The following is a 24,607-nucleotide window of genomic DNA, read 5'->3' as shown; positions in this document are numbered from 1 at the left end:
ATAGACCAATATGAAAATGTGCACCCAAGTGTATTCTCTGAATTGAATCCACAATTCCTTGAATCCACAAGAACCATGCAAGGATGCTTGCGTCAGTGTTGCCACCCCTCATAATTTTCATGTCACCCCCTTGCCACCCCATAAATAATTTTCTAGATCCGCCTCTGATACTGAAGTGCTGGAGAAAACTTTCCAGACATAAAGACTGTAGGACATACTCCTGGATAGTGATGCAGCTTCGAGTTTTACTTATTTTTGCAGCTCTGTTCCACTCGATTCGATTTATGCAGAAGGTTAATCACCATCATGAATCAAATGTACTATTAATGACACGAGTGTTCCGAAGTATATAAGGCAGTAAATCCTTACCACTCGAAGTAAGAGCCTCCTATTTAGTTTCTGAGCACACAAACACACCAACACACACACATGCACACACATGCACACACACACACACACACACACACACACACACACACACACACAGACACACACACACACACACACACACACACACACACACACACATGCACACACAAGCTGCAGTCACAAACAGTGTCTCTCTTAGACATACACATATTAAGGAGGTTCAAAGTTGTGATGCAGCCTCTGACCATAAGTGACGTCTTTATTAGAATAAATTTAATGGCCTTATTTACTCTGCTGATTCCTTGGCAGCGGTCAGGTTGATGACTGGTGTCATTTGTGTTATTTCTTAGCAAACACTTGTTCTGTTTTCAGGCAAAGTCTCTGAGCTTGTCTACTTTATCATTAAGTCTGCATATACAGTATGTCTTCATCTATATGGTTGAATGTACTGCAAAGTCATTGCATATATTTATGCCAAATGTTTATCCTGGGGTGTTTAACTCAAACCGGGACTTTTACAGGTAAAAAAAACTGGATACTATCGTGGCAGTACTATGCACAGTAGTAATGGGTTAGTGTGTCTAGAGACTTCTAATCAAAATGGCAGACAACAGTATTAGTGTGTGCATGGAACAATGTGTGGTGATAAAGTTTCTTGTGAACGTAGTTTCTTGTGTACTCTTGTGAGTAAAACCCGCAGATATCTACAGAAGACTTCCAGCACAGTACAGTGATGAGACCCTCAGCCGCAGTTATTATTTAAATGGCATTAATGCTTTAAAGATGGCTGTATGTTTATCATTGACCCCGGGCGACGTGGCTCCCTGATGAGGAAGTGAAGCAGGCTGTCCTAGTACTTAAATCTTTCTATGCCGAATTTTTCCGGCCGTTAGTTAAATGCTGGGATAAGTGTGTAAATGTAGCAGGGGAGTATGTTGAAAACGTCTTGAAACTTGGTCTTTTATTTTACTCAAAAATATCTGGTTTGACTTGAACGCCCCTCGTCGAAAAAATTCCGTTTAATGTGACACTCAGATGCTTGTGGAGTCCATATAATTGCTTTACCGTGTTCCTTAAGGTCTGACCTACATCTGAAAGAAAGTTAAAGAGATCTGTTGATTAACACGAATGACACGTTACTTTGAAAACAATGGTTCAGGACCCAGTTCTTCTTTTAATATTCTGCAAAAAGGGGAGCTTATTTTTTAACTACCCTTTTATTGTCTCATCTCATCTATCATCTATTGTTTCATCTAATTTTATCTGTATCTATAAAAAGAATGAAGTTTAGTATTATGCATTTTAATGTTGGGTTATAACTAATCCCATTTAAACCTGCTTATATAGTGTCAAAAACATAACTTGATTCAGGTAGCATGTGAGGCATTCATCCTTCATCTTTAATAACAGCTCTAGGGTCATGGTCAGTCTTGAGCCTATCTTGGAAACAGCTGAGTGAAAACTAGGTGTGAGGCAGGAATACACCCAGGATATGACACCAGTCCTGAATGCCAGGCACACGCTCATTCACACACAGGGGCGATGTACCATTAGCCAGTCCACCTACTGGCATGTTTGTGGGAGGTTGGAGGAAACCAGAGAACCTGGAAAAAAAAACCAAGAGGTCACATGTAAAATCCCACACGAGCATTAACCGAAGCTCAGAATTAAACCAGAGACTTGAAGCATGCAGCCAGATTTGAAGTTTATTTACACTTAGGACCTTTCATTAGTTTTTTTTTGCATACAATAATTATTAACTAAGAAGATTAAAGTTACACACCAAGCATATCTTGGTTGATCAGTTATAATATGTAAATTGATGTTAAAAATAGGGTGTACATTTAATTTTTACCTCGATATTCCTTGGAATCGAAGTGCATTTTCTGAGGCCAATTGAGTAGCAGTGAAAGAGTGAAAGTCAGAAACAGAATCTACTACTTATCAACTCTTGAATGCCCGGCTTGCACCCTTTAATACCCAGCTAGCTAAACTAGGTCGGGGATTGTGAGAGATCCAATAAAAGAGGTGTCTTTAAATAAACCCTGACCTCTAACCACACACACACACACCACAAATAAACTCCTATCTCCTGGTTGGCACACTCCTCAAGCAAAACTTTCCGAGACACAGTAATGTACATAAACAGAAACATATAAGAAGGTACTACTACTACCTGCATTTTCTTGAAGCTATTTCTATTCTGTTTGGATCGAGTGAAATCCATGCACAATGCACTATAGTACATGCATATTAAAACAGTACATAACAGAGCAGTAAAATAGAGTATAGAAGCACATATATGTCTGTCTTTAAGTATGTTTGTAGTAGGCTATTAAAGTAGATCATGCAAGCAAGCAGACTTCATGCGCTAACTCGTGCACATACAATTTATATTTGGAGAACAAACACAGCATGCCCCATTAGTTTGGGTCACACTTGAAGACTTGTAGCAACTACATACAAAAAGTATATCTTGAGGAATAGTCTGGCATGTAAAATTTTCAGGTTTCAGAATTGCAGTCTGTAAGATTGTTGTCTATGCTAGGTCAGGAAGGCTAGGTGGGACTCAAGCTGTAATGCTAAATCATCCATGGTTTGTGATTCATTTATGGCTTTGATAGAAGTAGGCCATATAGTTTTCCATGACATTTGCTGTACTTCAGGTGATACTTTCATAGTTACAGAGTCATCAATGAGTCCTTCACAGGTTACATGACCAGTCAAGGCACATAGATAGTCTTTATACCGAATCTAAGGCGGGTCATTCATGAAGCGGAGCTTACTGGCTATTTGAGTGTGTGTGTGTGTGTGTGTGTGTGTGTGTGTGTGTGTGTGTCTAAGTGTATGTGCTTGTACAGTGGCTGTACACTACCTTCTCCTGAGTAAACAGTCCCCTCTCTGTCGACCTACTGTACACTAAGCCAACTCACACTCTTAATGTACTCACAAACACACACAATACAAGCCCACACATATTTCCTCGTGTTTGCCAAATATTAATTGCCTCAAACCAATAAACATAAATTTATTTATGATTATTATCATATCTACGCGTTTCTTTGATTATCAATGCGTATCTATCTTCCGCATTCTTTTCTGCTGGGAAAGCCAGTCACTCACAAACACATACATGCAACAGTCCCTGACCTTGGCCGTGCTTGTTTCAGATTCCGTCTCATTTCTTGGCATGAAGTAAGAAGCAACCGCCCCTTAACAGAACAGTACGTGCAAAATCATCACAAACAGCTATGGAAAAGTTTTAAAGTGCCGTTCCAGTCTTATATCACGAAAAAGGATCAAGGTACACATTGACCTAGATCTGCTGCACTAAAGCTTATATGGTATATGTCTTCCAGGGCCTTTAACATAATAGAGAAACTTACATAAGTCTCTTGAACTTACTCAAATATTTAACCCACTTAAGAATCCAAACAGACAAACATTATAGCAGTGTTTCAGTTTAAACAGGAAGATCTTCTTGACAATAATAACACGGTCACTTGTAATATTCTTATTACCTGCTGACTGCTATGAGCATTATTATAAGGTCAGTTGTTTAGATTGTTGTTTCAGGGAAATCGAAATCACTCATACGAATTTGCACAAGTTTTCTTTGAGATTCAGGCCTGTTTGTTTGAGATGTTAACTAATAAGTCGAGTGACAGTTCCTCAATGGCTCAAGACTCATCCTTATCTTCTAATCATATGATTTGTAAAGGTGCAGACATGGCCATGCACCTGACCCATACAGAGTTTTAGCAAAAATGAAAGGTCGAGGGCGACCCCTCCATATACAGCAACTCTCCAATTCGGGTTGGCCTGTGGATGTTTTCAAAAGCCGCATACCACAACCGCTTTTGCCTGCCTGCCTGCCATGTTTTAGCGTTCCTCCCTCTTTCCTGGCCTTTTCCTTTCCTTGCTTGCCAGGCATTTATGAGCTAGGTGTTGGATAAATTATTCATGAAAATGACCCTAGCTTAATTTTTTTCGGGAAAGAAAATATGGAGTATTTTATGACCGGTTGAGGGTTTTTAGCACTTCTAAGTTGAACCAAGTTCTTGTCGTATTCTTGCTTGTTATACTCATCAAGGTGATTGTAAGGGCTGAGTGTTTGCCTAATTTTTTATTTTCAACCTATGGTTTTCACCTAATCAGATTTGGAGCATGTGTGTGTGTGAGAGAGAGAGAGAGAGAGAGAGAGAGAGAGAGAGAAAGAGAAAGAGAGAGAGAGAGAGAGAGAGAGAGAGAGAGAGAGAGGTATTTGTAAAGGCAGTGGTGTGATGCTTTGAACAATATAACCCATCATTTTATTAGAAATGGCCTATTTCTTTTAAAGCTGTAAATTCTTTCAATTCAATCAAAGCAACATCTTAAAAAAAGGTTTTTGTTATTTTGCAAAATGATTGGTGTTTCTCAAAAACTAGTCATTTTTTATTCATGGATCTTTTTCCCAGTTGTTGAACCTTTATATTGAAGACAACATGGATCAGTTTTTTTATTTATTAATGCTGGCCGAGTGTTAAATTAAACACAATTTATCTGTGAGTTTAGTTTAAAATTAGCTTGTTTAACAGGATGTGAAGGGAAGTCTTCCTGCTAGCTTGTCATGAACTAGCCTATTGATTAAATGCGCAATATAGCGAGCCTGTATTATCATCATATTGCATGAGTTAACTATAGGTAGCATAATATCATTGGGTCAATGCTTCTAACTTTGTAAAAAAAAAAAAAAAAAAAAAAACAACAACAATGAAAATAGGTACAAATCAAGGGCTTATCTTATTTTATTCGATAAATATTGATAGCTAAATTATAATTGTGGTACAACCACAAGTTCACTCAGGATAATTTGCCCGAAGGTGTCTTTGCTTAACACTAGCAAGCAAACAAACATTACGAGCTAGCATTAGCAGTTAGCTAGCTAATGTCATCTTTCTTTATACACTGTTGATAACTAATGTATTATTAATTTCACCATAGTATACTTGGGTAGTTACACTAACCAAGCTAGTGTAACATAATTGTTTAAAATTGCATTTCCTCTCTATAGTTTTAGTTATAATGTTTTTGGACTAGTTATGCCAACTGTATATGTAAAGAAATATATCAATGGAGGAAAAACTTATCAACATATTTACTCTGACTTTTATTGGTCACTATATGTTACTTATTCTAAAGTATTCTAACTTTTATTACAGCAGCATTAGTTTTAATCAAGTTAATTAACTTTTCGGCAAACAATGTATAATTTTTATTATTAAAGGCCCAATTTTTAATAGTTTGAGCTCTTTGCTTCTTGTGAAAAGACTTTTGCAATGAAAATATTAACCAGCCTACCACTTTCTGCATCCATCCCCATCGTGTCTGTTTAAAGTATGCATGCCTTTTAAGTTCCGGTTTGAGGGGTATAGCTAAGCAAATCAGTCCCAGATGGGGTAAATGCTAATTTCTGGGCAGAAAAAAATTTAAACAGAAACTTAAAATGAAGGGATTATGATACTAGTCATGTCTAAGTTATGGCAGGGTGTCACATTTACTTAGAATTTACGTATAAATAAATAAATAAATAAATAAATAAATAAATAAATAAATAAATAAATAAACAAACAGAGAAATATTTGGAGTTTGCTACAGAGGTGGGGGGCAAGCTGTGACTTGCACACTCACTGACCATCCAGTCAAAGGAGGTGAAAATGGCTGGCGTGATTGTATGCCTTCAAGTTTTAATCTGAATGGTTAAAGCAACAGCTTCAAACATGGAACCTGCACTGTTAATTTCTGCAGGCCTTACAGCACTACGTGATGTGATGGTTGAAATCTGATTGGATAGAAACTCGAACATAAAATTCCACTTGGTTGCAATGTTCTGAGACACAGTGCACTTAAGAGAAATCCTACAAAGTGAAAAGAATATACTTTTGGGAATTGAATAAATATTTATTTACAAATATGTTAATTTGTAAGTACATGATTAAGAGTTTAGGCCAGCATAGAAGGCCTTGCTGGCCCTGACGGCGCCCCACTGAGAGGGCCAGCTTAAAGTAATTGCCTATGGTATTTAAATGGAATGTTTGATACATCGATGTCTACATACTTTTGGCCAAACGTCTGCATTTACATCTTATGCTTCTGTGTATGTAAGGTGGTGCCAGCCCAAACATCTTATACAGACTGCACATCTATATGATGGGAAGAGAGATAAATAGGAGGTTAATCGAATTTCCAACTGATTGTCTGTTCCTTTTTTTCCCCCAATGGTCGGGAATTTTTTTAATGTATCTGGGGTTTAACGCAACATTTTGCCAAATGTAGAATATGGACGTGGTAAACAAATCACCTGCCAAGACCTTTTTATCTCTTTTGCTCTACGTCTCTCTTGCTCAATCTACACTGTATTTTTTTTTTATTGCAACACTGACCTACATTTCTCCTATCAATGCCATGAGAGCGAGGGTGGACATGTGATAGCGAGGCAGGACCGTTTGGACAGATGGCTTTATGATATGCTGTTTACTATCAGCCTGAGACATATGCGATATAAGTACTGCTAATCAGACAGCATTCAAATGGCACACAAAAGGAGCTCAGGTTGAGTTTGTTTTTAGTGTGGTCTCATTTCGACTTGCCCTAGACACAATGGTAAGACAGGATATGAATCAGTGCAGTTTCACAGATACTGCCAGTCATTACATACATGTCAGGTATTAGATTTCCATTCATGAAAAAAAGCATCTTATCCACTAAGCCAGTCATCTGTGATTTTCAAAACAATGCACCATTGTTGGGTCTAACTGACTGTTTTTTCTTTTTTAATTTCAAAGATCAGGTTATTATTCAGTGCTTTTCAGTTTTCAAAGGTAACTTGAATAGCCACCAGCATTGTACCAGAAGAGTGACCAGATTTGTTTTAGCAGCAAAAAAATCCAAATAAAAAATACATAGTGTGTATGTTTTGACCAAGCAGCTGTTGAGTCAGAGCATGTCTCAATCTTACCTGCTGTAAAGCTTGTTAAGTATACTTCTAGGCAGCGAATCCGTTCTAATCCACCCATCAAACATCATAACCGAAATGCTGAGCAAATGTTTATCGAAACCAGCATCTCTCACTTGATCTGCTAAAAGCAGCACTCACCATGTTATCAGTCCCCTCCCAGTGCTCTGACCCAGTGGGGAATCTACAGGCCAGACCATTGTGCGCTGTGTTTGTACACATCCTGACCACTGAGCCTGCTTTGGACAGGACCAAATATTGCAAATTCCTACAGCCAGTAAACATGCTCTGTGGTGGGCTCTGGCTTGACTCTAAAGGCAGTAGCAGTACTGAGCCTTGGGCTTCAGAAGTGCTAGGAAATACAGCATGCTTTCAGTGAGCTCCTGCAAGCCTGCCAGCGTTTGTGATTTAGTGATCCAGCTTCTGCACTGGGAAATATGACTTGGCCTGTGTATCTGTGTAAATTGTGTGTGTGTGTGTGTGTGTGTGTGTGTGTGTGTGTGTGTGTGTGTGTGTGTGTGTGTGTGTGTGTGTGTTTCTGTGAAGCACAGTCATGGGGGAAGGACAAAGTTTTGCCTGTGTTCATCTGGTTTCAACGTTCACTCGTGCCTACCAAAGTGTTGATTCATTGATTATATATCATGTACGTTTTATTGAAGCACTTCAGCCTTTTGACATGAGTATATACTTTATGAATATCGCCTGCCCCTTCATTTGCTCAGTAAATGACTCAATCCTTGATGAAGGACTGATTGCTGAACAACAGTTTTTCCATACCATATTTACTCCCCTTCACATCCCTACACATACAGACTCACTACACAACCAAAGAGCCAGGTGTCTACCATCTGGAACCACCCCCGGACATCTGGAACGATAGTAAGTTTAGACTCGGGACTGTTAGGCGCCACTGCTTTACAATCTCTGTTCCCTCTCATTCCACATTATCTAACAAGTTCACCTCAACACAGCAGGCTACAGCCTTACTCACACATTCTGAGACTCATCACACCATTGGGCTGTATAATATCTCATTCATTGCTCATGCGTCAGCTCCTTTCTGTCCTGCCTCTACCTGTGATTCAAACAGCTGTTTTGTTAAACCTGCTTATACAGACCGTAAATTGAGTACCGTTGTGAATAGCAACACCTGAACATAAACTGCAGAATTAACCTCCTATCCTCAGGCTGTCCGCTTGGCCACAGTCTCAGGACTTTGCAATGTCCACCCAGTGGTCCTCTGTGATAAACAACAGCTGGGCCCGATTTTACCCAATAGAACAGCTGAAGGATGATTGCGTGAAACACGGACTTCTCGCCCTAAGGGTAGGTTTCCGTTAAAAAATGAAATGCTTCCCTGGGCCCTGACTAGAGCAATTGTTACTAGGTTTTATTTTGGTCAGTGTGCACTGCAGGAAGGAAGTGTGCACTGGTCAGTCTGGATAGCATGAGACAGGGGTCACAGATAGAGATAGAGGCCTTTGTTTGAGCATGAGTGCATCCTGGCCCCTGCAGCAACCCATCCTGTTTATGCAAAAGGTGATATGCCTGTGCGCTAATTGCCCTCAGCAGACCTACATGCATACACACATCGTCTCATCTGCTCACCCCTCCCTCTCTCTCTGTTCGGGTCAGTGTGTCCTTATATCTTTGCGCTCTCTCTTTCTCCCTCGCACCTACTGAGTGATGTTGTCAAGGTTGTTTGGCTTGTCAAAAAAGCTTGTTTGGTTTTGCTGGCTTATTTTCATTGTATGCTTACTTTGTCCTACTGCTAGTGTTTAGGTGCTTGTGGGCTGTTTGTGCTCTGTGGGTTTCCTTGTTTTGGCCTGAACTGAACTTTGGTTAAATTTCCACATCCTCTGTCCTTCCTTTACATATCTATGGAAAGCGATTTGATTGAGAGGAAATGGACATTTACAAAATCAGCTCCCTCGGCTGCAAAATCAGAAGGCGTAAATTTTATTGCCCTATTCATTGTTATCATAGTATGTAGTGACCGTAAAAGTCAAAGGCTTGATGGGAAGAGTGAATCATTCAGGACACAGGACAAGACCTAATTGGGCCAATTCTCTGGGTAATACCCTTGGAAATGCCCTTGAAAGAGGCATCCATTAAACCCGCATAACCCATTTACTATAACTAAATTTATTTGCACGTCTCAGGCAGCAGTCAATCTCTTTCTAACAAATGCACTGATTTAACAGTTGAAATGAGAACAATAGTTCAGAAAAGGCCAAACACAGGCCTTCATTTATTGACAAGAAAACAGGTCAAAATGTTAGCCAGTGTTTTTTAGTTAGTTTTAATGACTGCTTCCTTTGGTGACCTTTTCCTGTAGCTGCTGCTTCTTCAATCCTGGTCGGTTTTTAATCTTATGCAAATAGAAACATAAATGTGACTTTACTTCTTGCAACCAAAGGAAAGCGTTGAAATGTTAAAATGAGCATTTGAACTGAGTGACTATATAAAAATATATATAATTTTTTATCAAAATAGAAAGTGACTGTAACTATCTATAATATTTCTATTTAGACAATAAACACATTTCACCTAGGATTACCAGATTAATACAATATGTTACCTGTTAATATATGTAACATGATATTGGATGTTTATTTACTGATAATTACTTATGTAGTGTAGTAGGGGTGACCCCGAATAGTCGAAGATTCAATGCAACAATAGGAGGAGCCTAATTCAACTACCAATCTCATGGTCGAAGGGGTGTTATGAAATGAGGACCGTGCCATTTTGGTTATATGGGGGTGCTCAATGTCTGATTTCACATAAAACTACTTTTCTTCCAATATGTTAATATACAGCCCATTATTATAATGATGTGAATAAAAGTCTGAAAAGAAAGAAGCTTTTAATAAATATTTTTAATGTGCGTAAACAAATCCAGCCACCCCTGTGATTTAAGTTTCACTTCACTTCAATGATCCACGACCGACACAGGAGAATCTTGCCAGCAGGAATTTAAATATTTAACAATGTCTAGGAGATTCTGTAATGGTGTATTCTGTTGTAATTCAATTCTGTAAATAAATTTTGATTAATATTTTTTTTCGGTGCATCTATGTTAAGCGTGTCCACACAGGCAATTTAGTCTGTTAAATTTGATTTGCTGACATGTCAAATGCAAATCCAGTCTGCAGTGTGGCCTTTTGCAGTTACTTATTTGTTATATCTTAGGTATATTGATACATATATTGATAAAAACTTTTTATATGTATCTATAAGCAATTTTATTTTATCTTGGTGTGATGTTCTGTACATTGTGGCTTTTAAATGTTATGAGGAATCGTTTTATGACTACCTGGTTTATATTGGTAATGTTGAGTTGGGTGTTATGTTTTCTTACAACAATAGATGATTGTTGGCACTCTTTCATCACTTGAATGATTAGAGCTGCAGCACCTTTACATGTAAACAGAGTTCTAGGTAATCAATAACCGTGTACTGCCTATTAGCCCAGGTGTATTTTATAACTGATGGATAGTTGTGAAATAGGTTACAATATCTGAGATAGTCCCTTTACTTTCTTTCTCCAAAACACACACAAGCTTGGTAGCAACCCTATGAATCAACTTCCCTCATTCACATTTGAACATTAATAAATGCACAAGCTGAAACACAACCTGCAGAAAGTATGACTTCTCCCTCCCTCCTTTTTTTTCTCATTTGTCCTGCTGTGACATGGGTTTTGTATATTTGTCTGTGTTCATGAGGTCACCCAGTCTCTGTGTGTTGTGTGTGAGTGTGTGTGTTGTGTGTGTGTGTGTGTGTGTGTGTGTGTGTGTGTGTGTGTGTGTGTGTGTGTGTGTGTGTGTGTGTGGGAGGGCAGTTACTCTAAGCCTCAGAAGAACACTTCAGTGCCACACAGCAATTTGCTCACCTCAGATTACACACAAAGCATTTAGAGAAAAACACACGGCTCTCTCGCTGTCTCCCATGCTGCCTATTGTAGAGGAAATACTGACAAACCTTGGGAGCACCTTAGGACAGGAGACCTGGCTTTAAGTAAACAGTCTTTAACCACACACACCAACACAAACACACACACAGTATAGGCACACATGCATCTGCTCATTCATATCATTATCCGATCAGCCAATCATGATTTAGCAGCTAAATGCATAAAATCATGCAGCTACAGATCATGGGCTAGTCATGTTGTTGAGGGCAAAAAAAAAACATCCAGAAAATGTGAAGTTTCTCAGACACTCAAGCAACTGAGCCACAAGCTAGACATTATACAGTTGAAGATTTTGAAATGACTTCCACCCTGAAGATGTGTCCACTGTACCTTACATTCCAGCTCCTGAGTGAGAAAAGTGGAAACCGATGTGGTCTTCAGCTATACAGTAACCAAAATGTCATTGTAATAACTCCAATATCATGTACAATTCAAAACTGCTATCAATTTCAATCTAAGTTGTTTTCCAACCAACATATTTCATGTCACCATACATTTCTTTTGGTAAAGGACTAAAGGCATTGACATTTAAATAAAAATTTAAGTATTTTGTCTTCACAATTAGTTCTATATATGGAGGTTGTGAAGCATTAGGGTGACTGTATTATGAAAGGGGTGGCGTTTTCTGTAAAAGGACCTGGTGCAGTTTAGAAAATAAATGGCATCATGTGAAAAGAGAATTATTTAGAAATACTTATTTAGAAAAGAGCAAAGCACCAGACAGAAAATTCTAACTTGGTTACAGTCGGGTCTTTCAGGCAGTTAATGTTCCTAAATTTACCCCGACAGTTGTAACCAAGTGGCTTATAGACAACAAAGTGTAATTATTGGAAGGGCCATCGCAAAGCCTTGACCTTTAGTGTCAAAGGACATTGGTGGACTAAACTGAAATGAGCAAGAAAAGTAATAACCTGAGAGTTACACCAGCTCTGTCAGGAGGAATGAGAAAATTTGGATTGTATTATCTTTTTTTATTTATTTATTTTTTTATGAGAAGCTTGTGGAAGGCTAGTTTAGGCATTTGATTCAAATTTAGGTAATATATCAGTCTAATAGCTATAGCATTTTATAAATGACCTCATATGGAAATGAAGTTTTTAAATAATAATAAACACCCCATTTAAATAATACAGAAAATAATGCTTAAGTAAATGTGAACATCTTTGTCCTGGGTTTATATACATTTCCAGCCTCAAAATGTATGCTCTTAGGCTTTCATGCATGATATGGCCTCTCTCTCTCTCTCTCTCTCTCTCTCTCTCTCTCTCTCTCTCTCTCTCTCTCTCTCTCTCTCTCTCTCTGTCTTTCTTTCTCTTGCTCTCTCTGGCTCAACTATAATCATCACAAGACTTTTGGCATGACAGTGCATTTAAAATTATGCATCATTAGACTTGCTTATGGAAATTTGTGTGTCAGAAGCAAAGGGGAACTCCAGAAAAGACTATTTCATTAGCGTAATTAGCTCTTATTAGATTACATACCAGACTTACGTCAATCACCAGTTAGCAGAGGCAAACAAGCAAGGTGAACTAGTTCTGGGACTTTGTTGGGATTGAAAAAGATTGCAGGGTAGAATTAGGAAAAACCAAATTATGAAGGGAGCTTGATATGACTGTTAGTGTTATATTTACATGAGCAAGAATTCCTGTGAACAGGCCAACCTAAAAGGATACTGTGTCACTTCAGCAAAAAGTGTAGCTTTAAGTTGTACAAATCATTATTCATATAATTTCAGCTATTGGTGCCACTAAACAATATTCCGTGTTTGCTTATTTAAAGATTTACAACCATCTATAGATATTTGTTGTTTTTGTAACAACATCAATCAATCACACTCTAATTAGCTTTAATGGTGGACTGCACTTACTATTCAGTCTCTTTCTCTCCCTCGTTCTCTCGCTGTGTGTGTGTGTTTTTGTGTGTGTGTGTCAGTCTCACACTATTTGCTTTCTGCATGAGTCATGGTCACAATGTCTCACATGCAGCAAAAACCAAACAAATTGTAACCAATCCACACAGAGAGTTTAAACCCAACTGACCTTTGACCTGCAAGGCGGTAACCCAGTGAGCGGTTCTATAACGTGTACTGCGCAAGACACAGAACACCAAGGGCACCATTAAAGAGCAGTGCAGCTCAAGGCTTTGAAAATCAAGGACACAGGAACTGTTACTGCCTTGTACCTTTGAAGTCTGTAATCTCTTGCGGTGGGAACGCAGGATTGGAGATGGTGGTGGTGACGGCATAGTTTACCTGTGTATAGGAAAGCAGGGATAAGTATTCCAGAAATCTGAATATATATATATATATATATATATATATATATATATATATATATATATATATATATATATATATATATATATATATATATATATAATTTATATTTAAAAAATATAAATAAATCAATATTAAAGAGAATAAAATAAATTCTGCAATGCAACACACATTTATTCATGACGTCCTTCTTTACTCAGAAGAAGAAACCATCCATTTGGAAATAAAGCAAAAGTTCCATTTGATGTCCTGATTATTTACCTAATAAACATTTACAAGAATATTTTTTTAACTAATAAAGAACTTAACAAAAAAAGGATATACTTTCTACTCTGTATTCTACTTTTAGCTGATTAGTTTAACAATTTGTTTCAAGGGTAAATGAAATGGGATAAAAACACATTATATATAGTCTGTGATTAGACTGGGTAAGGATAACCATCCTGGTTTAAGGTTTAGTGGGTTGAATAAAGTGTGTGAGTACATAATTTTGTAATGTTTTTAAGTGTGTAAGGAAACAATATACAGACTTTCATTTTTTATATAAAAGTAACAAACAAAGTGCCTTACACATTATTGTTTATTAACTAGGTGGAGTAACCATTCAGCTGTGGGAAGAAAAAATTGCTGTTGTGTGTGTGTGTGTGTGTGTGTGTGTGTGTGTGTGTGTGTGTGTGTGTGTGTGTGTGTGTGTGTGTGTGTGTGTGTGTGTGTGTGTGTAAAAATATCTAACAGGTTTATGCTTTGTGGACAAGAAAAATTATTTTATTTATTCATTAAACTGTATTTAAGATCTAAAGAAAGCTGTGTGCTGTGAAATATATTAGCTGCATTAATAATTACATAATTGGAAGATTCTCCGAAGAATAGTGAAATAAGTCATTGTGTGATCACCTTTGCTCTTATTTTCACCTTAAAGTCTGTATGTTTGCAGAAGCTCCATTGATGTCATGATGTGGTCTCTGAGCCATGAATGTACATGCGGTTTTTGCTGTTTGGGGACCTAGTCTTTAGTCTCTGAGTCATAATTCTCTTTACTTCTTTAAAGTGCAGAGTGATGTGCATGCTAATATTTTTCTGTTCTATGACGTGTAAGAATGTACAATTTCATAAACACGTCTGATTAGGGCCAGTCTGAATTTCCATTGTATGATATTCACATATGGCTGCTCTTCACAGGCAGTATTGAGATGTCAGCACATTTGTGTCATTGGGTTGTATTTATAATCATTATTTATTTAATGCCAAAAATTGCATAATTCTTTCACTGTGAGGGTAAGGACTGCAACCATATGTGAAACCAGAGTTGAAGCATTTATAAAGATCACTGGAAATGGAGAATGTAGCTTGTCTGCTGTATATGTTTTAGAATAATTTCAAATCATCATTATAGATCTAATATGGTAAACTATTGTGCTACTTTTTGTAGTATGCAGTAATGTTGGCTCTGGATTTGTGTGTAATATGGATGAGAGCTAAAAAGAATTCTATGAAGTGGTTTACTGTATTAAATGTAACCCAGCCATTAGGGTTGCACAAGCCAGTGCACTCTTAGTGCCGGTCCCAAGTCCGAATAAATGGGGAGGGTTGCATTAGGAAGGGCATCCAGCTTAAAACGTGCCGAATCAAATATGCGGATCACGAAAAAGAAATTCACACTGGATCGGTCGAAGTCCGGGTTACCAACAAACGCTACAGGTATCGTTAGCCAACAGGGTACCGGTGGAAATTGGGCTACTGTTGGCCGAAGAAGGAGAAGGAGAGGAGGAAGACGTCTACAGAGACGGCAGGGAAAGGAGAAGTGTAAAGAGTGGAGGTTCGGGTTAGTACATTAATTGTTGGTACTATGACCTGTAATGGTTTGGACATGTACAGAGGAGGGACATGGGGTATATCGATAGGAGAATGCTGAGGATGGAGCTACCAGGAAGGAGGAAAAGAGGAAGGCCAAGGAGGTGGTTTATAGATGTGGTGAGAGAAGACATGCAGGTAGTTGGGTTGAAAGAGGCAGATGTAGAGGACAGGGGGGAATGGAGACAAATGATCCGCTGTGGCCTTCACCCTAATGGGAGAAGCCGAAAGAAGAAGAAGAAGAAGAAGAAGAAGAAGAAGAAGAAGGTTTACTGTATTAAATGTGTGCATTTATATACATTATATCTAGGAGTAACACAATGAGTGACTGAACCCTCAAGCACTGAGCCCCAAAAATTTTACATCATTAGAATGAAATGAAAATCTAATATAATTTCTAAAACCAAGCCTTCAAGAGTATGAGCTTTCACAGATGTTCACCATGTGTGAAAAGGATTGAATAATTTGCATGTCCACAGTGTGTCTTCATACCAGCTTTCTTGCTCTCTAGATGATAACATAATTACCTCCATCCATCTTGACCTACCTTGACCAGGTGTGACTCTGCAAATCTTCTCTAAAAATACCCACATTCAAATTTTAATATCTCGGAATAAAACTTTTTTTATTACTAAATTCAAGAAAAAAAAAAACTGGGGGTTGCCAGACGTTGCCCTTGACTGAAGATGAATGGTCACACCTACAGCCACACTCTATACTTTAGTCATCTCTGTTCCCCGCCATTTTCTTGTGAAACTTTGATTTGACATTCGCATTCTCAGAATTACAGTTTATGTTCAAGAAAAGAAAGTCTCATGCTGTTATCTTTTACCAGCTTGTGATGTAATTAAATGGAAATGAAAGAAAGAAATTGCCAACTTAACAAGTGAAAATATTATAATCATAAAGTTTTAAATGGGTTTCTGGACTAAATGATCAAATTCCAAACCTTCAAATTGCCTTGTTTCCTTTGGCAGATAATTTTCTAATCATGAGCCCTTATTATTTTTAGAAAGAACCAAACTAGTGTAACACAGAGTGCTTACAAACATGACCAACAAATACAACTCCAACACCACAGAGCAGCCTAAACATTGCAACAGCTAATCACCACAGGGTCCGTCACGTTCACATTTGCTATCTGATCTTACACACACCTGTACTTACGATACATTACATCACAATAGTTCAGTGCAAAGGAAATGTGCTGTGTCATGTCCCTGACTATACCAAGCCTTTTGAGTAAGCACTACAGTGTTTATGATTCTGGTTCCTGGTTCATGTCTATGTCTCCTGCCCAGGTAATGCTGTTTGTACATCACATGACTTCTGCCAGTTTATTGACTTTGACTCTTATTGTTTTAAATTTGTTTGCCTGTACTTTAAGAACAAACTTCATCTGCAGTCATCATTGTTTCTTCTGCCTGATTTTAAATTTAAAAGACATCATATATCATTGTTTGTTTGTACACATGGTTCCACAGGGGATCTCTCTCTTTCTTTAACTGTGTGTGCACATGTGTCTGAGAGTGTGCATGGGTGTGTGCCTGTCTCCATCGCTGACACCCCAGGTCACACACGTGTCTGTCTGTGTGGTTAAGAATTTCCCAGAAACCGTCTATGACAGCATGTGGAAGTCTCGAGGTCAAGGCAGACAGACACGTTGCATGCGAAGCATGCCGACTCTGACTTCAGGCTTCACTCACTATGAAGAGTCGTTTGAGCCTCATTTTTCAGCCTTATCACAGACTCAGGTGAAACCCAACACTGCATCTAAAACATACATTTTAGATGCAAAGGCTTAATAAAAATAAAACAATTGTTGTAGAGATTTTTAGAGAGAGAACAATTTTGTATCAAAAGCCTTTTTTTCCCCTTTGATACAGATGCACATGAGCACATCTGTCAAGTATTGGCCCTGTTTGGCATTAAAAGAAAAAACTGGCTAATGATTCATATGGATACTAAGCACACTGTGGTGTTCCCCTTTGCCAAGAGACATTAACACACTCTCTGTAACACACTACTGTAAAACATAATTTTAAGTGATTTCTTCTCTTTAGCTCCAATTGTCATGACAAGGTTTGTATATTAAACTCAAGTTTTCGACTTAAAGTGATTCACACTCTTGACTACATGCACATGTTTTTGAGTGAAACAAGTGGAGTTTAATCACATTATTATGACAGTGAACTTTGGTTTAATTTTCAGCAACTTGAAACGTCTTATAGCGAATGTTTGCGCAATTGCAGAAGTTTTCGACTATTATAATTCGTAATTTTGTTTGTTTATTTATTAGTATAAATTGTCAAGTCAAGTTTAATTTCTATAGCGCTTTTCACAACAGACATTGTCTCAAAGCAGCTTTACAGAATTTAACAGTTAAGGTGAACAATGTGTATTTATCCGTGATGAGCAGCCATGAAGACTGTGGCAAGGAAAAACCATAATATTGTATGGTGACTCATCTCGAAATTTGAACCTTGTAACAAATTGAGCACATTAAAAGAACATCATCAATATGGGTGCTAATAATAAAAAAAAATAATAATAATAATAATAATAATAATAATAATAATAATTAATAAACTAATGAAGTAATACATTTTACTAGCTTTAATTAGTAAGTAAATGTCTTTAAGGTCAGGAAAGGCACTATATAAATGAAAATTTTTTTATTATTACATATATTATTATTATTATTATTATTATTATTATTATTATTATTATTAAGCTGTAATAACAACAACAACAATAATAATAATAATAATAATAATAATAATAATAATAAAAACTACTACTACTTCTACTACTACTACTACTACTACAAATACTACTACTACTAATAATAATAATATTAATAATGTCACAATACATAAATAACCAGTCAACTTAACAGTTGTAAGTGTTGATAAAAGTTTATAAAGCCTTATAATCAAACAAAATAGCCATGCTTGCATTGTGCAAAAAAAGTTTATCCTGAATTTATGTCACTCTCAGGTAAAAGTGAAAAGTACACTTCTCTACTTACCATTTTCTTACAGGAATTGTGTGTACATTATGATTTAAACGCATGCATATTTTGTGCAGGAAGAATTTATTTTTTTAATGATTTTGCATACTGTAAGCAGGAAACATTAAACAGGATTGAAGAGTGTATTTTAAAGCAGTCTTGGGAAAGAAAAATAGCTCTGGATTATGTGCAGCGTGACAAATATGAGATGAGATGGTCTTCAAAAATGTCACCATGTTCAGACAATGACAATGCCTTCTTCTCCGTGTTGTTTCATCATTGCATCTTTCCAGGGCACAGCAGGAAGATGTGGGAAACAGGCAGCGGGATGACTGACAAGCACAAAAGTGCATACCACAACAGAGCCATAGCATTTAATGCGTCTGGGTGCCTGGGTGTACGTGTGGTTTCTATGTGTGTGCATATGTGTGTGATAGAGACGGAGAGAATTTGTACAAGAGTTTGAGTGAATGATTGTGTGTGAGGGCATGTTATGCTTGACTTTGAATATGCATGGTCAATGAAGGGAATATTGCGTATATGAACGAGAGATAGATAGAGAGAGAGAGAGAGAAAGAGAGAGAGAGAGAGAGAGAGAGAGAGAGAGAGAGAGAGAGAGAGAGAGAGAGTATAATGGAGAATTGTGCCTTCAGCGGTGTCATGTTCTGATTGTTGGAGGAATGCAAGGTGATGATAGATGTCACACCATAAGCCTATGTAGAGCTTATGTTAAAATGGTATAATGGTAGGGTGTATGTAAGAGAGAGAGAGAGAGAGAGAGAGAGAGAGAGAGAGAGAGAGAGAGAGAGAGAGAGGAAGAGAGAGATTTCATGGGCATGCCACAGATTCTGGTGAATTGCAGCGGCTGGATTATGAATGCAACTCTGAAAAATATCTCATTCATGGATGAGATTTCTCGTCAATGGAAAATTACATTCAGGACCTTTAGCCAAGTGGTGCAGGCCTTATACTGTAGAGAGTATTAACCCCTATTTCAGCTACAAGGTATCAGTCTTCATTCCTAAGCCAGGACAAATCTGAAACTGGTTTGCATTAAAAAAAAAGAAATGTAAACCCTGCTAGAATAAAAAGAGCCATTGCTTGAAGGCAAGGCTGAATACATGATTGGACACGTACTGGACAGACAGTCAGGGACAACAGGCAACTGAACAAACTCCTGTCAATTATGGAAAATCCATCCCACCCACTACATGATCCCATACAGAGGCAGCGGAGTTCATTCTCCATCAGACTGATTCAGCTTCGCTGTCACAAAAATGGTTCTGGAGATCATTCCTACCATTTGCCATTGCACTGTACAATAACTCACCTCTATGTAACAGAAGATAATAGCAACTTATATATATATATATATATATATATATATATATATATATATATATATATATATATATATATATATATATATATATATATATCCTATTATTCACTGTTACTTTACACACACCTACATACACTTTTCACATTTCACCTACACTTTTCACATTTCACCTACATACAATTTTCACATTTCATTTATTTGTCATATATAATTTTAAATATGTAACAATTACTAAACTACATTTTGCTCGTTACTACTGTTTGTGTAATCTGCTGCTGCTGTAACTCAATAATTTCCCACACGGGATAAATAAAGTATGTCTAAGGCAATCTGATTTAAATATTTCAACACGAAATTAGTGAATGAAATACTTAAATAATCAAGTAATAAATTGTTGTGAATGAATAGTACAAGGTTGCTATACTAAGCAACGGTAACAACATAGAATCTCGATGAATGCTAATAAAACATTACATGTGCAGGTAGATATTTAGAATAATCTATAAAAAAAAACAACTAAGCAATAAGTTGCATAATAGTATGTTTTGTGCTGTGTGTAGATGTCCTCTTAAGAAACTCCTGTATCTGTTCCCACACCAGTTTAGCTCTCGTATACAGTGCTGAATGTGGAAAACTTTTTTGAACCCGGACCCAAAACAGGTTTGGTGTTCAAAAGGTTTGGTGCAGGTGTTTTGGGGACAGGCCTATCAGCAAAACTTAGCAGTCTCTCCTCTGCCCTTGTAGACTTGGCCTGCTCTGATAAGCAATCAGTTCTAAATATAGCGAGCTATTAAAGCCAAAGGGTATTTTCTTCTACCAGTTCAGGGTGTAGAATAGGGGTTGTGTTTGGGAATGTCCTATCAGCAAACAGACCCACTGTACATTTTAACAGCTCATACTAACACAGACTTAATGTCGATTAAGCTTGGGCCTGTGTGGGTATCTCTGAGGCTTTGTGGGTGTGTGGGTAGTTGTATGGGTGTATGTGTATGTGTATGTGTGCAGTTGGATGTGGTGTGTGTATTTGTGTGTGTATGCGTGTGTGTGTGTGTGTGTGTGTGTGTGTGTGTGTGTGTGTGTGTGTGTTTGGGTAAAATATATATTCTTTTATATTTTGGGGCTTATGTATTCATAAACATAGGAATATCTGACATCTGGTTGCCCAACTCTATATTCATTTTATTTTTTTAATTTGCACAGCACTGTTAACAATGGACATTGTCTCATTGTTCTTTTAAAAAAACAAAAACAAAAAAAGAAACATTGTTTTTATGTTCACTGTTTTGTTTTGGTGTCTTTTTGAATGCTTTAGTTGTGATTTGTTTCTGTCTGCTGGTTGCACTCTTGAGGCAGAGCTCCAAACTTCATTTTGAGCAATGGATTTCCTCGGATCTTCCCTTATGTGCGATGTGCCCCCTGCTCACCATGGACCTCTGCCACTTGCATTGAAGAGTGAACATTTGGTGATATTCTGACCAAGCATTCCTCTGACTAAGGTTCCTCTTTTCCAGCGGTGTGTCTGTGATTGCCTGGTAAGACTCTGTTTGTTCCTGAAGTTATTAGAAAGAGACCTATATCAATTAAGCGTCTTTTTCTTTAATTACTTCTTTTTTTCATGAATTATGTGTGTGGGGGAAAGGAGGTGTTTGGGGGGGGTCTGGGTGGGCAGTACCCTGTTGTGTTTATTCCTTTATGGTTTCAGTTGACAGATTTTTTAGCTGTCAACACTCTTCCCTGTGAAAGCACACACACACAACCACACACACACACACACACACACACACACACACACACACACACACACACACACACACACACACACACACACACACACAGACACACACACACACACACACACACACACAACTGGAATAAAGCTGTGTTTTAAAGATTGATAGGGCCAGCTGAAAGATTAACTCTTGTAACTATAAGGCTATCTGGGTCACACCTCTGTATCGAGTGCCTTAGGAACCTTAAAGATGTGATAACCTTTCACCTGACAGATCTTTCAATTTTCTCTCTCTCTCTCTCTCTCTCTCTCTCTCTCTCTCTCTCTCTCTCTCTCTCTCTCTCTCTCTCACACACACACACACACACACACACACACACACACACACACACACACACCTTAATTTGACTATAAGGACTTTTGCTTTACAGAGCCATTCTGTGTGTGTGTGTGTGTGAGTGTGTGTGTGTGTGTGTGTGTGTGTGTGTGTGTGTGTGTGTGTGTGTGATCAGTTAAGTCTCATGACATGAGTGTACATTGTGCACACCCTTCTGAGGTTTGGACAACTTAATTTATCATCCTATTCAGGGAAAATCAAAGGAGACATTCGAGAATATGAGGCCATATTGCATAAAACTTCAGCAAGAAAGAATAACCACTGCATAATGTACCAGTATGTTGGACGAGAGAAAACTAAAACTGCATTTTTTATATCTATTGTCCAGCAATCCTAAACCAAAAAGTTCCAAGTATATGGATTTTGGCAATTTTTTAATGAGCAACTTTATGCTACAGCAAGCAGCAGTGTTCAGTGATGACTAGTGACATGTACTACACATTCATTAAATAAGGTTGAAATATATATATAATTATAAATAATAAAATAAACATAATAATTTAGTGCACTAGTGTTGCTTGTGCCATCAGAAACAATTTGATCAACCAAACTACATTTTCTCAAAAGATGTAGCTGTTACAGATTTCTGTCATAGATTCCAAAAATAAAATTCGCTTATAAATTACATTTATCTCGTCATACAACTGAGCAGCTATAGGGTTAAGGGCCTTGCTCAAGAGGCCAGGGGTGGCAGCTTGGTGTGAGTGGAATTTGAACTCATGACCAATGCCTAACCACTAAGCTCCCCCCCTACCAATAAACTTTGTTTCGGCTTCTCCCGTTAGGGGTCGCCACAGCGGATCCTCCACACGTTTGATTTGGCACGTTTTACGCTGGATGCCCTTCCTAACGCAACCCTCCACAATTTATCCGGGCTTGGGACCGGCACTGAGAGTGGCTGGGGATAGTTCCCTGACCGGGGATCGAACCCGGGTCGCAGCGGTGAGAGCGCTGCATCTTAACCACTAGACCACCAGGATTTGATCAAACATACGATACTATTTCACTATCAACCATACTTAATGTATTATATTATATTATATTATATTATAGATTATATATAAATATAGATGTATGTACGAGAAACAAAATTAGGTTCTATTTTCACTTATAAAAGGCATATACACCAGCCCCTATCTTGTTTTAAAAGCCCTGAAAGTGGAGACTACTTACAAGACTGCTCATTAAATGTTTTTTTCACAAAATGCATTCAAAGTCCATTATATTTGTATGTGAAACATTGTTTTATAAACAAGTCATTTGTCAAGTTATTGTCATGAAAATGTCAATGTCAGTTTTTTCTTCTCTGTCCTGTTGACTGTTTTCTGGTTGAAGGACATTTTGGAATGTGACAAAGAACAAGACAATTGAAAGAAAGAAACGAGGGTGATGACAAGCAAAAGAAAAGGCAGATACTTTTAGAGTTTGATGAGTCAGTCTCTGTGTGCTGAATTTCAGCCCGAACGTCTACACTGGCCATATCGTCACAGCTTCCACACTCAGGACTCAACCAGAACAGCTTGGCTGAACCTTACCATAGAAGTCAACTTGACCACCGTGCCACTTGCCAAGACCACAGTAAGGCTTCCATTACTGGTTAGGTCCTACCTGATTGTCTCCAAGAGGATGAAATAAGCATTTTGGCGCGACGAGACAGTGTGGCAGTAAGAGATGCATTCTGGGAGCTGTGGTTGCCGGCAGGGGGGAGCTGGATGAGAGATGAAGGGAGTGGCCCCTTGGCGTGGTTTACGACTTGCTTGTCATTGCTGTAGGCACACTGGCAAGGAAACCAGCATTTTCCCTCGGGTTTGGTGTTCATAGTGAATATAATCCTACTGAGGGTTGTCATTTGTGTAACCTCCAGCTTTACTGAAACCCTTTTTTTTATGTTGTTACTTCCTCGGTTTGCGTGTCACTGTGTTTGTATTTAGCTTTGAGGCTAGCCATAACAAAATCCCAAACTTCTTTTCTTAGCATTCATGTTTTGATTAGCATATGTGTCAGTGATAGCATGAGCGTGGGTAAATCTGAGTGCTCACTATTGCTGTGTCCTTGAGTGTTTGAACAGAGTTTAGTCTGGTCTGATTTTTTTTTCCTCTTCAGTGAGGTTTCAAAAAAAGATTTATCCTTCACAGCCAAGCTTTTTAACCTAACCTATCTTAACCTGTCCCTCACATTGTGCTTGGGTTTTGAAATGTTTTTTTAAGGATTAAAGATCCCCAAAGTATTTTAAACACAAAACCTAGGGCTGCTTCGAGCGACCAATTCTAAATATGTGCTTTTATTTGACCATAAGTACTTTTAAGCCATGATTTCACAGTAAGACAAATGGCTACATGCATACATGTCCACGAGCATGTAGGGATGAATGTTAATTAGCAAAAATATTTTAGGAATGTGACTGAATAACATCTGAATAGTATGATGCACTGGATAGTGCGATATTAATTAGAATGAAAGTACATGTTGTTTCTTTTCTATAAACCATTCATGTTTCCTTATAGAGGATGAATCATCCTCATTTACAATAATCTTTTCCCGTCTCTCTGATTCTGTGAGCTTGTTCCTCCCCCTCTAATTTCAACCACTTGATCTCCTTTTCTTTTTCTTGTGTGTGCTAAGGATGTAAAAACACACAGCGGTGTCTGAAACATGAGT

At 37.9% G+C, this 24,607-nt stretch overlaps 1 protein-coding gene across 3 annotated transcripts; it reads right to left on the bottom strand.

The window, feature by feature from the left end:
• Positions 1–1,371: 1,371 nt before the first annotated feature.
• LOC310725292 (uncharacterized protein) lies at positions 1,372–24,554 on the bottom strand. 3 transcript variants are annotated; one of them, XM_083540153.1, is made up of 4 exons: positions 23,558–24,554; positions 13,524–13,593; positions 13,382–13,428; positions 1,372–1,973 (listed from the first exon to the last, which is right to left on the bottom strand). In XM_083540153.1, exons 1-4 carry the CDS (start codon positions 23,796–23,798, stop codon positions 1,933–1,935), a joined length of 399 nt encoding a protein of 132 aa, XP_083396279.1. In that variant the 5' UTR covers positions 23,799–24,554; the 3' UTR covers positions 1,372–1,932. The 3 variants fall into 3 exon arrangements, 1 of the variants encoding a protein (XP_083396279.1); XR_014533293.1 differs by lacking the exons at positions 13,382–13,428; positions 13,524–13,593; positions 23,558–24,554 and adding an exon at positions 7,367–7,473; XR_014533294.1 differs by lacking the exons at positions 13,382–13,428; positions 13,524–13,593; positions 23,558–24,554 and adding an exon at positions 2,225–2,403.
• Positions 24,555–24,607: the final 53 nt, after the last annotated feature.

The sequence above is a fragment of the Silurus aristotelis genome, assembly GCF_946808225.1.
Source record: "Silurus aristotelis genome assembly, chromosome: 4".
Taxonomy (NCBI): domain Eukaryota; kingdom Metazoa; phylum Chordata; class Actinopteri; order Siluriformes; family Siluridae; genus Silurus; species Silurus aristotelis.
Note: the sequence above shows the minus strand (reverse complement) of the source record. Positions and strands in the feature narration are given on the sequence as shown.

Bases quoted from the DNA above. Each gene is read 5' to 3' on its own strand.
- LOC310725292 (XM_083540153.1), bottom strand. From the start codon at position 23,798: ATGACAACCCTCAGTAGGATTATATTCACTATGAACACCAAACCCGAG. The intron at 13,594-23,557 runs GTAGGACCTAAC...TCCTATACACAG, and splicing joins ATCCTCTTGGAGACAATCAG to GTAAACTATGCCGTCACCAC. The intron at 13,429-13,523 runs GTACAAGGCAGT...TGTCTTGCGCAG, and splicing joins AGAGATTACAGACTTCAAAG to TACACGTTATAGAACCGCTC.